General features: G+C 44.9%; 2 protein-coding genes across 6 annotated transcripts in view; both read right to left on the bottom strand.

Moving 5' to 3' along the window:
- The window catches only part of RUFY3 (RUN and FYVE domain containing 3), a 73,746-nt gene extending 68,319 nt beyond the window's left edge, over positions 1 to 5,427 (bottom strand). For all 5 annotated transcript variants that reach the window (XR_014493012.1, XR_014493013.1, XM_083367149.1 and 2 more), the window contains exon 1: positions 4,864 to 5,427. Coding sequence is in view for 3 of the 5 variants with exons in the window: in XM_083367149.1 (XP_083223275.1) it covers positions 4,864 to 5,143 (280 nt within the window). In the remaining 2 variants the exon portion in view is untranslated. The remainder of the gene's footprint in view (positions 1 to 4,863) is intronic.
- Positions 5,428 to 9,750: 4,323 nt separating this feature from the next.
- On the bottom strand, positions 9,751 to 11,535 carry UTP3 (UTP3 small subunit processome component). Its single transcript, XM_083367169.1, has one exon. The coding sequence runs from the start codon at positions 11,332 to 11,334 to the stop codon at positions 9,856 to 9,858; it is 1,479 nt and encodes a 492-aa protein (XP_083223295.1). The 5' UTR covers positions 11,335 to 11,535; the 3' UTR covers positions 9,751 to 9,855.
- Positions 11,536 to 15,697: the final 4,162 nt, after the last annotated feature.

Below are 15,697 nucleotides of genomic sequence, written 5' to 3'. Positions count from 1 at the left end.
TTATTCAATCCTATACTCAACAATATCAAGGAAGGGTTATTTTGAGTTTCTTTCTCACACTTTCTTCCATCTCGGGGCCATCTCGTCTCCAGCTGTTCTTTAATGCTGCACTCCTTTCTTTTCCTCTTAACCTCCAAGGTCATCTTTGCATTTCGTTACACCCCAAGCCCACCAACCTGCACACCTGACAGAGAAGATCTGGTCCTGCCTGCTTTGCATCTTTTATTTGATTCAGCATGGCTCTCAAATGCCCCCGCCACGAAGAGCTTGATCGTTCCTGATTCAGAGATGCAAAGCTCTGATAAGAAAATTTTTCCTGGTACCTCAAATAGCAATAAAATTAATTCCAAAGCAAAAAAAGCACGTTACGGGCATTAGTTGTGACACAGACTGTCAAAACACTTTAAAACTACCCGACTACTTTGTACACTGTTTAGGCAGCAAAATGCTTTGGGCAGATCTAGGCTTTATATAGAATTTGTACAGAACTTGAAAATCAAGCAGCGCTATCCTCCATTTTACACCGACTCCCAGTAATTGTTAAAGTTATTGACACAAATTGCTCTTTCATTGGGTAGGTTTTTTAAAAAAATCAAGAAGAACTAGATCAGGGGTAGGCAACCTTGGCTCTTTTATGACACGTGTACTTCAACTCCTAGAATTCCTGAGCCAGCATGGCTCAGCTTGGAAACTCTCCCTTTCCCCTCAGCATGGCAGGCTCAGGAATTCTGGGAGTTGAAGTCCACGAGTCATAAAAGAGCCAAGGTTGCGTACCCCTGAACTAGACGGATAGTAGCCATGGAAACAGAATCAAAAGTCAGCCCCCTGAAGTAACCTACCATTCACCTGCTACCCCTTGTATGCTTTTTAATGGTTTCCCATTAATACAATTAAATATCAGTTTTATGCTAGGCAAAAGTGCAGGATCGGTCTGGCAAAAAGGAGATAATGTCGAAAGACAAGCTCGGTTAAGAGCTTCCAAGTTTTCACATTCTTGTTTTGGCTCTTTCCTTGACTTAAGACAGAACACATATGCTCTCCCCTTCGGTTTCTCAAACTGTTTCACAAAAATAAATGTCTGATTCACCAACAGTTGGTCCAAATGAGCCTGCTGCTTCATTCACTCTTCCAAGCATGTAAGCAACATGATATCTGACTGGCAGAACTTGTATTTCAACTTGCAATTAGCTTCTACTATGCATCTGTTTGTCTCTACAAGCAACACAGGCAACGAATCCCTGGTTCACTGCCAGAGTCAACTGATTATTTATTTATCTATTATTTATTTATCCCCGGCCTTTTATCGTTTTTCAAAAACCCAAGGTGGCAGGCATATCCAACATACCTTCTTCCTCCTATTTTCCCCGCCAACAACAGCCCTGCGGGATGGGATGGGCTAAGACTGCTAGCCCAAAGTCATCCCAGGTGGCTTTCATGCCTAAGGCAGGACTAGAACTCACCGTCTCCTGGAGATTGGCCCAAAGTCACCCAGATGGCTTTCATGCCTAAGGCAGGACTAGAACTCACCGTCTCCTGGTGATTGGCCCAAAGTCACCCAGATGGCTTTCATGTCTAAGGCGGGACTAGAACTCACTGTCTCCTGGTGATTGGCCCAAAGTCAACCAGATGGCTTTCAAGTCTAAGGTGGGACTAGAACTCACTGTCTCCTGGTGATTGGCCCAGTCACCCAGATGGCTTCCATGCCTACGGTGGGACTAGGGCTGGCTGAGGAATTCTGGGAGTTGAAGTCCACAAGTCTTAAAGTTGCCAGGTTTGAAGACCCTTGCTCTATTGAATGTAGTGAGAGCTAGTCTGGTGTAGTGGTGAAGGCATTAGGTTAGAAACCAAGAGTCCTACATTAAGACACAAAGCCAGCTGAGTGACCTTGGGCCAGTCACTTTCTCTCAACCATAATTCTGAGAAACCTTGCCAAAAAAAACAACAACTGCACAGACTTGTCCAGGCGGTCTCCAGGAATTGGACACGGCTGAACAGAAGCAAAAAAAAAAAAAAAAAGACTGATTTACGGTATATAACGATCGCAAAACAATAGAACAAAATGTTTTATCAGGACTGATTGTCTCTTAAAGGCCGCCCCAAAAAACCCCAAATCCTGTTCTTTTTGTACTGAAAAGTCCTAAATGCATCGTAAGCAATACGGAATTGCACTTGTAATAGTGGTCAGATTATAAACAAATTCCTGCACACCGAATGCCATCAGTTACTAATATTAGAACGGCAATTCTGCTTCTATCACACCCTTGGAACACTCCCACACCCGCCTGCCAATTGAAAAAGGTACTCAGCCTTACAGAAATGAGTGGAAAATCCTCTTTCAGAGTCAATTCTCCCTTTGACTAAATTAAGCAAAGACTCCTTCGAATCTATCTGAGCTCCCGATGGCTTTACAAACATTTCCATATTGCTTCCTTGGGAAGGTACAAAAACTGGTTTGTCGTCACAGGATTCATTTCTGGATCATTTGAAGTTACAAGGGCACTGAAAAAAGTGACTGGTAGGCTGGTTTTCACACTTATGACCATTGCGATCTTCCCTGTGGTCACATGAGAAAAATCCGAGCACTTGGCAACTGGCATGTACTTAAAGACAGTTGCACTGGCCCGGGGTCATATGATCACCATTTTGTGTAACCTTCCCAGCCAAGGTGGGGGGAGGGGGAAGTCAGATTCACTGAACGACAGCATGTTTCAGTTAACAACTGCAGTGATTCACTTCACAAGGGTAGCAAAAAAGGTCAATAAAATGGGGCGTATCTGAACAACGGTCTTGCTTAGCAATGGAAATTTGGGGTTCGGTTGTGATGAGAGCTGCCTGTACTTTCTCTGAGGCCTGATTTATCCCCACCCCGCACCCCAAGAAAAAAGAATTTTCCAGCCTAAAAGCAAAATGAAATTTTCATTCCACAGGAAAAAAAAATCATGTTCTGTTATTAGTTTTCAGTTACTTCAACAAAGAGAGAATCTACTTTTCCCCCAACGTTCAGGTGTAAGCGGATGTTTTTAAAAGTATTGTGGATGCTGTTTATATTCCATCATGTCAGGGTCAACCCTTAGCCACCATACAGAATCACAGGGCTAAAAGGGACCTTGGAGGTCTTCTAGACCATATCCCAAGGCAGAAGAAGCCCTTATTCCATCCACGACGAATGGTTATCCAAACTTTTCTTGAAAACTTCAGCAACAGACCAGACCTCTAAGAGGATCAATCCCCAATTTGATCCCTCAGATTTCCCAATGACATTCATCAGCACCATCTACTTGCTGCCGGTTATAGCAGAATAAGAGAGTTGGAAGGGACCTTGGAGGTCATCTAGTCCAACCCCTTGCTCAAGCAGGAGACCCTATACCATTTCAGACAAATGGCTGTCCAGTCTCTTCTTAAAAAACTCCAGTGATGGAGCACCCACAACTTCTGGAGGCAAGCTGTTGCACTGGTTAATTGTTCTATCAGGAAATTTCTCCTTAGTTCCAGGTTGCTTCTCTTCTTGCTTAGTTTCCATCCATTGTTTCTCGTCTTGCCTTCTTTGGAGCTTTGGAGAATAGATTCACCTCCTCTTCTTTGCGGCAGCCGCTAAAATATTGGAAGACTGCTATCTTGTCACCCCCTAGTCCTTCTTTTCATTAACTACTTCTCTTTCCTTCCACCTTTCCTAGTATTGTACACTTTCCATAAAATTAGCCGGTTGCTACTATCATCACTCCCTATTTAAGAAAAGGGCTGATATTTATTGTATAACTCCTTGCATCTATCTTTAGTCTTCTTAATAATAGCACAGTTAGCCAAGGCTTCTGCCATTATAACAAGAAGTCTCTCTGGATTGCTATTTTTTCTCTAAAATCAGCCACTTTTTCTCCCCAAAGATTGAAGGAAACTTGAAGGAAAAGGAGGGGGGGGAAGAAAACAGAGATTGAGACTTGTAACCCAGGCACTTTCTTGAAAGGACAATTTCCAAATAAGTGTTCCAATATCTAAGGGGCTACCACAAAGAAGAGATGGACAACCTATTTTTCCAAAACACCTGAAGGCAGAACAAGAAAATAATGGATGAAAAGTAATCAAGGAGAGAAGCAAGCTAAAACTAAGGAGAAATTTCTTGACAGTTACAACAAATTAATCCGTGGAACGGCTTGCCTCCAGAAGTTGTGAATGCCCCAACAGCTTTTAGCAAAAGACTGGACAGCCCTTTGTCTGAAACGGGTGTAGGCAGGCTCACCTGCTCTCGAGTGAGGGTTGGACTAGAAGACCTCCAAGGTCCCTTCCAACTCTGTTATTCTCTTATTTTATTATGCCTACCGAGAAGAAAGAAAAAAAAACAACAACAGTGGAGGCTTCTCTCTGATAACCAATTTGCTGGGTTTTTTTGTTTTTAGCTGGCACCCACCTTCAGCTCAACACTTTCCTTTGCAAGAGACTTCAACCCATCAATAAATAAAAACCTCAGGCGCTGACACTGCAAAGCAGGTGACAAGTGGCTTGGAGGACTGGAAGGGGAGGGTGGGTGAGGAATGAGGGTAGCCATTCACACTCAGCCTTTGGAGAGGACCCCCACAAAACGGAACACACACACACAGACACACACACACACACACACACACACACACACACAAAGAATTTTTCCCTTGCAGGATTTGCGGTGGTGCAGAAAGCAGGGTGTGCCAACCAGAAAGAGGCATCGGCGGACTGTGGAGTCCAGCTCCCCCAATCCTCTGGACAGCTGGGGAGCATGGGAGCCCAGATCACACCCATGGGGAAGACCCCCAAGTTGGGGAAGCCGGGGCTGGGAGGGAGGGGGGAAAACCGGGAAGCGGGCCAAAAGCTGCTGCTGCTGCTGCTGCTACTCACGAGCGGCGCCGGCTCGCGGCTGGGCGGGCTCCGGCCCGATGTAGCTGAGCAGGACCGGTAACGGGGCGCCACGAGGGCCCGGCGGCGCGGCGCGCCAAGCGCTCTGGGGCTGCGCGCCGGGCGCAGCGGTGGCGGCGCCTCCTCCCCGGCCTGGGTAGAGGAGGAAAAAAGGGGGCGAGTCCGGCGGCGGCGACGGCGCCTCCTCCTCCTCCCCGTCGGCTTCCCCGCCGGCCTCTCGGCGCTGGGAGCTGCTGCTGAGACGGCCGTCGGGGCTCTCCATGCCGGCCAAGCGCGCACGGGCTCCTCGGCCTCTCCAAGCGCGCACGGCAAGGTCCCCGGAGCAGGCGGGCCACTTTGCGCCGCCGCTCCCGCCGCTTTCCCGCCGATCAGCCCGGCTCGGGCCCAGCCAGCCGGAGGAACCGTGCCTTGACCCGGCCCCTCGCCGAGCTCCGCCCCGACGGCCCCGGCTTCGGCCGGCCTCCTCGGCGCGCGCCCCGGCTCCTCCCCGAAGCGCACGGCGCGGTTGCCCGGGCAGAGCGAGGCCCGAAGAGGCGGCGGGATCTGGGTTGTTCCCCGGGAGGAATCTTCTCGGGCGGCGAAGGTGTTTCTTCCCGCCTCCACCCAGCCCCGATTAGTTTTCATTTTTTGGCAGGTGCTAGTGGATTGTTGTTGTTTTTATTTTATTTATTTTTATTTATTTTATTTTAATCCCATTTATATCCCGCCCTTCTCCGAAGACTCAGGGCGGCTTACAATTTAAGCACAAACCAATGTGCTTAGCAATAGCCTTTCCCCTCCCCCCCCCCCCCATTTTTCTTTCGGATTTCTTGGGAGATGTCTTTTTTTCCTTTGCCATACAGGTAGTCCTCGACTTACAACAGTTCGTTTAGCGCCCGTTCGAAGTTACGGTGGCGCTGAAATGACTTGTGACCGTTTTTCACACTTGCGGCCGTCGCCGCATTCCCCACGGGCGTGATAAAAAAAAAAGTTCAGGCAGTTGGCAACTGACTGGTATTTATGACGGTTGCGGTGTTCCTGGGATCCCCTTTGGCGAACTTCTGACAAGCCAAATCCCTGGGGAAGCCGGACTCGTTTAACAACGGTGTTGCTAATTGAACGATTGCAGGGATTCACTTAACAAATGTGACAAGAAAAGTCGTCAAATGGGACAAAAGTCACGGAACAAATTTCTCCCTTAGCAACATAAATTCTGGCCTCGGTTGTGGTCGTCCAGGACTACCTATAGTTCTTCTTTGGGTTTTGGGGCAGTTTTGGTTAATTTTGTATTTTAATTTTTTACCCTGGTGGCTCTAGAAATGCATGGAGAAATAATAGAAACCCCTGGTGGTATTTTGCCATTATTATTTTTTTCATTTCCTTGAAGGATTTTTCTCCTCTGCTGCAATTCTTATTTAGGTTTTTGGGGTCGATCCAGTTAATTTTCCATATTTTTTTTCCTCTTCATCCTATGGTTTCTGTGGGTGATAGGGTTTTTTTTCAGATTGTAGGGTGTGCTTTTTTAATATATCAGGATAACAATTAACATCATTGTGGTGATATTCAGTTTGCCTCCTATGCTGTCACAGTTTGCGCATTTTAAAAACAAACATTGCAGTATCTTAAAAGAACTTCAGCTCAGAAGCAGCCTTTTCCATCCAACAGATTTTATCAAATGGCTTCATTTCCAGAAGCCATGCCTAATTTTTAATTACTGTTTTTCTGTATTTATGGCTTCACTGTTGTACATCACCTGTTCACTTTGCAAGATGGGCAGCCTCAGCCCCGTGGCAGGAGAGGCAACAAATAAATTAACAGTAGCATAAACAATAACAATATAAATATGAAAAATAAATGAGCTCAGACAGGAAAATTAATTACGTGATTAGTTTATGCAGCCTTTCTCAAACAGGATTAACATACTGCCATCTTCCCAAATAACCTTGTGCAGGTATTCAGTACTGTTTACTTAGCTTTTAACAACTCTGAAATACTTAATTCTGCGCAAACAATATTGCTCCGTGGATTTAATTAATGTTCAACTAGGTGCATAGTAAATGTGCATAGATCCATAGTAGTCAGTTAATGGGTGGTAAAACATGGATTGTGTTCGCAGGTCAGAATCGATAATTACACTTCCATGAACATGATTACAAAAAAGTAATGAATTTGCATTCTATTGCACTTGAATTCACTTTTTTATGCCACTCTACCCCGCCCCCCAAAAAGCTTGTTTTTCTGAAATATTGGACAAAATCAAGTTTTGTCCTAATATCAGATAAATCAATGTCCTTAAGCCTGTGTAATTGCCTTTCCCCATTACATATTAGAGGGACGCAGTGGCTCAAGAGGGACACGGTGGCTCAGTGGGTTAGGACACTGAGCTTGTCAATCAGAAGGTCGGCAGTTTGGCGGGTCGAATCCTGAGTGCGCGTAACAGAGTGAGCGCCTGTTACTCATCCCAGCTTCTGCCAACCTAGCAGTTCGAAAGCACGTAAAAATGCAAGTAGAAAAATAGGGACCACTACGGTGGGAAGGTAACAGCGTTCCGTGCGCCTTTGGCGTCTAGTCATGCCGGCCACATGACCACAGAGACGTCCTCGGACAAGCGCTGGCTCTTCGGCTTTGAAACGGAGATGAGCACCGGCCCCTAGAGTTGGAAACGACTAGCACGCATGTGCGGGGGAAACTTTACCTATTACATATTATTGGGAGAGGGCCTTTTCTGTGGGTGCGCCTGCCCTCTGGAACCAGCTTCCCATGGAGCTCAGGACTGCCCCTGACCTACACTCATTCCGCCGGGACCTGAAGACTTGGCTCTTTGAGCTCTCTGACCCAAGCTGAGAATTTTAACTGGGGTTTTATTTTCAGGGATAATTTAAGCTTTTAATTCTCTTTTAACTTTGTATTTTATATTGATGTGATTTTAAAATGCCCTGTAAACCGCCCTGAGTCCTTCGGGAAAGGGCGGTATATAAATCTAATAAAATCTAAAATCTAAATCTTTTTTTTTTAAAGCAGCTGGATCTTTCCTGTAAATAACTCGTTATAAATTTTATTTTTCCCAACCTCTGTCCAATGGTAGTTATCTAACAGTTGGCAAGTGCTAATTTTTCCCATATGCGGTAGGACACATTCCAATGTCTGATATGCTCTTAATTCCAGGAATTAAATACCACCAAGTAGAAAAAAAAGTTTCAAAAATTAGAACAGATGATAGATGAATAACTTGCAGGGGGGGGTTTAAAACAAATTCTGGACAGCTATTAGCAAGACCATAACTGCACAAAATAGAATTGGATGAGAAGATTACCAAATTCCTTTCAAAATGTGAGAAAGCAATGTACCATTTTGCAGAACCTAACTTTGAATTTATAAGAATTTCTGGGACCTTTTTAATTTTTTGATAGATGGGCAAAATGTTGAGTAGTTTAAACTAATAAGAATCCACACAACTATCAACCACTGCTTTACAAATTCTTCAGTAATGTTTAGTGCCGGTATTATATGGCAAATGGAACTGACTTGACAGGTACCCTTTAACTAACATAATCTAGAAATAACTACTAAACCAAACCAATCTTCCTCAAATTGTCACTTTCTATTATGCTGGTCTGGGGAATTGGTCTAAAATTACGGGGGTAGGCAACCTTGGCTTTTATGACTCGTGGACTTCAACTCCCAGAATTCCTGAACCAGCATGGCTCACTCAGCATGGCAACCACTTCCTTTTCCCTCAGCATGGCTGGCTCAGGAATTCTGGGAGTTTGAAGTCCACGAGTCATAAAAAAGCCAAGGTTGCCTACCCCTGCCCTAGTCTAAAACATCTGAAAATGACTTGGGGGAAGACTAGATGTGATGTAACAGAAGAGTACAGTTGTCTCAATAGGTGGCAGCATCTGGCTAAACTTGCTGTTAAAATCTAAGCAGAGGCAGACTTGACTAGTACTTGGATTAGGAAACTGTATTGTTGTATTTTATTGTTGTTAGCCGCCCTGAGTCCTTCGGGAGATAGGGCAGCATATAAGTCCCAATAATAAATAAATAAATATCAAAGCTGAAATTAAGACTGAAAGAGTTATAAATTCCCACTGAAGGCATCAGCAAACTCTTTGGACTGTGGCCAAGAAAAATAATGGATATGTACCACTAGTAGCCAACAGTAAAGCTTGACTCAACAAAGACTTGACTTTTATGGAAGGTTACAATAGCATGAAACAACTTGGAAAGTGATCCTGAATTGACAAGACCCGTAGTTGTATCTAATAGTAAACCAAGTAAACACTTTACCCACATATTCCTAAGTTATATTGTGATCTGTCTCCCTTCTTCACTATGTCCTGTCACATTTTATTCAGAAATGATGTCAATGCTTAGGTGAAGCGGGAAGGAACATATGAACCACCATTTTGAAGGTGCCTCAGCTAGTACAGATAGTTCTTGACTTACGACTATAATTGAGCCTCTCTATTGCTAAGTAAGAGAGTTGTAGTGAATTTTGACCCATTTTACCATCTTTCTTGCCACAATTGCTAAGTAACACAATTGTTGACTGAATCTGGCCTCCCCACTGACTTCGCCTGTAAGGTCACAAAAGGCAAATCATGTGAACCCTGGACACTGCAATTGTCATAAATACGAGGTGGTTGCCAGGAGTCTGACTCTTGATCACATGGTCACGGGGATGCTGCAATGGTCGTACGTTTTCATACAGCTGTTGCAGCATCCCCATGATCACATATAATCAAAATACAGATTCCTGGCAACTTTTTCCAGTGCTGTAGTAACTTCAAATGGTCAGTAAACAAAAGGTAAGTTGAAGACTACCTGTATATATATATTAAGTCAAAACTCTGTAATGGGCACAACTCTGGAAGTGAGAGCCATTATTAAAAATAATACACGATATAATTCCCAAAAAAGATATTTATTAAATTCACATCCGCTATCTTTACTCTGCAAATAGGAAGAGGTGAAAAAAGAAAAGAGAATGGATCACTTAAGTTTAGTACTTTTCTTAACTCCAGCACGAATGCCAGACAATTCGCCTGCATATTTCTGTATTTCTCGGCGGAATTCACGGACTTGTCCCTTTCGACGGATCTTGGCTCTTCTGAATTTCTCACGATGTTTTACTCTTGGATTGCGATCAATCTTCTTTCTTCTAGGTGTGAGGCCTTTGTTTTTCAACATCTGGTACGTTGCTCCTCTCTTTTGGTCAGACTCCTCCTCTTCAACGACGAAGTGACTTGCGTCTTCTTTTGCTTCTCGTTTCCTCTTTTTCTTAAGCACGATCTTCTCTTCCATCTCCTTATAAAACTCCAGTGCAGCTTGCTCATCAAAATCTGAATCGTCTGCAAGTTCGTCTTCAGCCTCACCCTCTGCAAAGTTTGGAGATTTCGTTTTCCTTTTGTTAACTGTTTTTCTCACAAGCGGCAGGGGCTTCTTCCTACTTTCCACCCCACCGCTCTCGTCCTTGTGGAATTCATTCAGAAGCAGACGAACCTCTGGCAACAGTTTTTGGTCCACAACTGCCAAGTCATTGATCAAGTTTCTGTAAGTGACAAGCCTTTCGATGACCGGATGGCCATGGACCGGAATCCTTTTCGCTTTCAGCACCAAGTAAAAACTGATGTTACAGCAGTAGTTCAGATAGAGGTGGTACTTGGTTTGCAAATACTGGCTCCCTTTCCCCTCCGGGATGACCCCGTCCCTGATCATTTGCACCAGGGGCTCCAGTTCATCCCTGAGCTCGACGACTTTGGCTTCAAAATCCTGAATCAGCTCCAGCAGTTCCGGAGATTCCTTTCTCAGCAATTTCAGCTGCTCTTTTTTAGAAAGGGAAGCCAGGTCCTTGGCAATTTTCTGCCCAGATTCCTTCCCGCTCGGTGGCTCAGCTGCCCTGGTGTAAGCCTGCAGGAGATCCAAGCCATAGTCCTCCTCGCCCAAGTTCTCCGCCATCCTCTTCTGGATGGCCTGAGCCTCGGCCTCTTCCTCCAGCTCCTCTGCTTCCACCTCTTCCTTGCTCTTCTTGGGGGCTTTGGGGCGACGCCCTGCCCCCTCGTAGTCGGTGCCATAGTAGAGCTTCTTCCTCTGGCCCCAAGCCAGCTCATTGGGGAGGCCTGAGCCCCATTTGCCTTCGCCCCGCTGCTCTTCCAGGTCGCTGTCCATGTCCAGAGGCTCATCGTCCTCCTCCTCATCATCATCATCCTCGGCCGGCCCTTCCCCATCATCTTCCTCAGACTCGCTGTTCTCGGACAGATGCAGGCCCAGCACCTCTTCTTCCTCTTCCTCCTCTTCCTCCTCCTCCTCGCTGCCCAGCGCCGCCAGCACCGCCTCCTCCAGCCGCCGCTCGTGGAAGTCGTCCGCCTCCTCCGTCACCCGCGGCTCCCCCGGCTCCGGCTCCTCCATCTTCTCTTCGCGCTCGGCCGAGGCCCGCAAAGCCGGCGGGATTCTCCGGCGTGCCTTCCTCATGATGGCGGACGAACCGAAAAAACAAAAAAAAACAACAACGGGGGAGGAAAGGAGACGGACGCACGTTCTCGCCGGCAGGGTAAGGTTAGGGTAAGGCTTCCGGGTCGAAGTTCAGGCCAACTCGGAGGTCACTTCCGGTTTCCCGGAAAGGAAGGAAGGGATGACCTTTCTGTACTCGCCGACTCTGTTCCATTCGCAATCTTCGCTTTCGCCCCGTGGTTTAACTTCCGGCGGCCGAGCTTCCGGTTCTGGAGAGGTGGCGGCGCTCTGTTTGGGAAAGGCGCATAGAGCAGGGGGTAGGCAACCTTGGCTCTTTTATGACTCGTGGACTTCTGGGAGTTGAAGTCCACGAGAAATAAAAGAGCCAAGGTTGCCTACCCATGGCATAGAGAGTGGCGCTTGTTTCAAAGCGCGTTGCGTCGGCCTGGCGTCTTTGGGCTCTTCTGCCCGCCGCCATTCCTAACCCTTTGGAATCCCCTCCCTGGTTTTCATAAGGAGTATATTGCTTTTTTTTAGACACTGGTGGGAATCTCCCTCTGCACGCCCACTAATTCTGTATTAATGATGTCAGCCCCGCCTTTGTTTTCCATTCAAATTTTTCTTCCTTCTTTTACTATATCATCTATCAGTCATTATGTACCATCTACCTATTATCAATCTTTCATCTGTCTATCTATCTATCTATCTATCTATCTAATGTCATCTTTATAGATCTACCTATCTGCCTATCAATCAGCTATCATCTGCCTATCTACATAGCTATCATATAGATTAATCTATCATGTAGATTTATCTATCTACCCATCTATCTGTCATTTGTGTAAACTATCTGCCTATCAATCATCTATCTGCCTATCTATCCACCAACCTTTCTATTGTCTATCATCTAAATTAATTTATCACCTATATAGATTTATCTATTATCTACCGTCTACCTATCAGTCTCTGTCCTATGTATCCGTCATCTATACAGATGTATCTGTCATCTATAGATCTAGCTACCTACCTATTTATGCTTATCAATCATCTATCATCTGCCTATCTACGTACCTGCCTATCTTTATTATCTTATCATCTATGTAGATTTATTTATCTAATCTATCATCTATATACATTTATCTATCTACATCTACTATCTACCTATCAGTCTCTCATCTATCTATCTATTGATATCTATCTACCATCTACCTATCAGTCTCTCTCTCTATCTGTCTGTCTGTCACCTATAACTATATCATCTACCAACTATCTGGACTCTACTGTCCGTTTTTATACTGTATGATTACTGTGTGCTTTTTATTCTGGTTCCTTAGATTTGCAAACTAGTAATAACAGCCAGCCCCTTCATGGATTACTGCCTTGTCGTGGCGAAGGGGCTTGCGTAATTCAATGAAGCTATGAGCTATGCCGTGCAGGGCCACCCAAGACGGAAAGGTCATAGCAGAGAGTTCTGACAAAACCTGATCCACTGGAGAAGGAAATGGCAAACCACTCCAGTATCTTTGCCATGAAAACCCTATGGACAGTACCAAAAGGCAAAACGATATGACACTGGAAGATGAGCCCCTCAGGTCGGAAGGCGTCCAATATGCTACTGGGGAAGAGCAGAGGGCTAGTACTAGTAGCGCCAGAAAGAATGAAGCGACTGGGCCAAAGCCGAAAGGACGCTCAGCTGTGGATATGTCTGGTGGTGAAAGGAAAGTCCGTTGCTGTAAAGATTTTTTCTCCATAGGAACCTGGAATGTAAGATCCATGAATCAAGGAAAGCTGGACGTGGTCAAACAAGAGATGACAATACTGAACATTGACATCTTAGGAATGGGTGAATTTAATTCAGATGACCATCAGGTATACTACTGCGGGCAAGAATCCCTCAGAAGAAATGGAGTAGCCTTCATAGTCAATAAAAAAATAGGAAAAGCAATACTGGGATACAATCCTCAAAATGACAGAATGATTTCAGTTCGAATCCAAGGCAAACCATTCAATATCACAGTAGTCCAAGTCTATGCCCCAACCACCGGTGCTGAAGAGGATGAAATTGACCGGTTCTATGAAGCCCTACAGCACCTTATAGAACTAACACCAAAAAATGATGTCCTTATCATCATGGGGGATTGGAACGCTAAAGTAGGAAGCCAAAAGATAACTGGAATAACAGGCAAGTTTGGCCTTGGAGTACAAAATGAAGCAGGGCACAGGCTGATAGAATTTTGTCAAGAGAATACGATGGTCATAGCAAACACTCTTTTCCAACAACCCAAGAGACGACTTTACACATGGACATCACCAGACGGTCAACACAGAAATCAGATTGACTATATGCTCTGCAGCCAAAGATGGAGAAGCTCTATACAGTCAGTAAAAACAAGACCAGGAGCTGACTGTGGCTCAGATCATGAGCTTCTCCTTGCAAAGTTTAGGCTTAAATTAAAGAAAGTAGGGAAAAGCGCTAGGCCAGTTGCGGGTTCTTCGCACCCGGCGGGCTCCTCATGGACTTGCCAATGAATGAGGACACGTCTCTCTGAGTGTTCTCGGGATGAGGGCCCAGACTGAAGTCCTAAGCTCTCTTTTATTGGAAACATAGGTTACAAAGTCAGCAAGTTAACACAGGTTACAAAGTCAGCAAGTTAACATAGGTTACAAAGTCAGCACAAGCAACAAGCAGTTAAATGGTTACATTTTAGTTATGCAGGAAGGAATTATCTTATGTTTACAAATGGTTGCATTTCAACTATACATCAAGCAGGTATCTTAAGGTTATAAATTAGCTACGTTTCTGCATGGAATGTCTTTGTTCCTGTAACTATCTTGTATGTGTTACTTTCTTGTACGTGTTCCAACGGGTGTCCGTCTGCACGTAGCAAGGTCATCTGAAAACTTGTCTCTGCCCTGAGCCAGACCTGCGCCATTTTATGTGAGCCTAAGGTGGAAATATGACAGGTTTCCTACATCTCCTCCTTTTTTGTTTTTTAGACCCAAGGGGCTCAGGAGGACAGAGATGTGGTGCATTCCGTTGCTAAGCATAAGGCTTTCTTTTGGCCCTCCTCGCCATCTGTGTCTAATGCGAAGGAGGCCTTTTCAATGGCACGGTCCGTAGTATCTGACTCAAGGTCTTCTTGAGGCAATAACTGATATTTTCTTTCCCACAAGGCATTTGCATGCTTGATGGCACGTTGCTCTGCTATAAATGAAATGCTATTAGAGATAGTTCTAACAAAAATAGGTAAAACACAAGGCAATATAACACATCCTAAAGCAATCATACTAATTAAAGCTACAATAGCTTGCAAACCAGGTAATTTGGGAAACCAGGAGCCAAATAATTCCTGAAAGTTAAAACCATTCCATGTTTGAACAGGAACATGAGCTACTTTAATCATTTTGTCTGTGATCTCCTGAATCACTTTCCCACTGTCATCAATTTCAATACAACAATTTGTAAGATTAAATTTTCCACATACCCCCCCTTCTTTAGCTAAGAGATAGTCCAGGGCCAATCGATTTTGCATAATATAAATGTTTTGGTTATTGTTGTACCTAACTTGGTGGTAACCATACAGAGTTCACATTGTCCCTCAGTCTGAGTATCAGCGGAACGTTGACGCCGGGACAAAACTTTATACATGTTCATCTGTCTTGCCTTGGTCTTATAACGATGCGTGTAAACAAACAAGTCCTGGGAGAGGGGAGGTTTAGCAAAGTTATCAATGGAAGCAAGTTCTACCCAGTCTTTAAATTGGCGTCCTCTACTGAAACCTTGACAATAAATAATAGAAGCCAGTGGTCCTGGGGCTAACAATAAGTTGAAGCAAAACTCGACATGGATGATGATGATAAATGACCATAGACTCGTTGTTGACAACAGGTTGTTCCTTCTGGGTCCATGCGATGGGCAAAAACAGTGTGAAAAGAGTCATTTTTGACTGGAAGCAATGTCAAAGGTGTAAAGAACAGGATGGGATAGCTGGTGAAGTGGAGTTGACGTCTGGGGTAAGCTTTCAGATGGAATTGTGCTTTAGTGGCATCAGGCAGTGGTGTTAGAGCAAGGCTGAAAAAAGTCACAAACCATGCTGTCATCTTTAGCGGGGTCTGTAGTTGTTTTTGTGGAGGCATGATATGGGCGAACATGGCGACCAGGGATCCACAGCACTTTGTCTGGCAGTTGGACTGCAGCGTAGCCTCTGCCCCAGGTGATAAGGTCTGCAGGGCCTTGCCAAGTTAGGTCTGGAAGTTGTCGGTACCAAACCTGTGGCTTAGGGAGATCTGAAGAAGAAGAAGAAAAATGCCGCTCTGCAGCTGTGGTTAAGGGATGGCCAGTCAAGTTTGAAAAGTTTAGAGTGTAGAGGCAAAGGTTAAGAGT

The sequence above is a fragment of the Vipera ursinii genome, assembly GCF_947247035.1.
Source record: "Vipera ursinii genome assembly, chromosome: 7".
Taxonomy (NCBI): Eukaryota; Metazoa; Chordata; class Lepidosauria; order Squamata; family Viperidae; genus Vipera; species Vipera ursinii.
The sequence above is the reverse complement of the archived record's forward strand: the minus strand, read 5'-3'. Positions and strand labels throughout refer to the sequence as shown.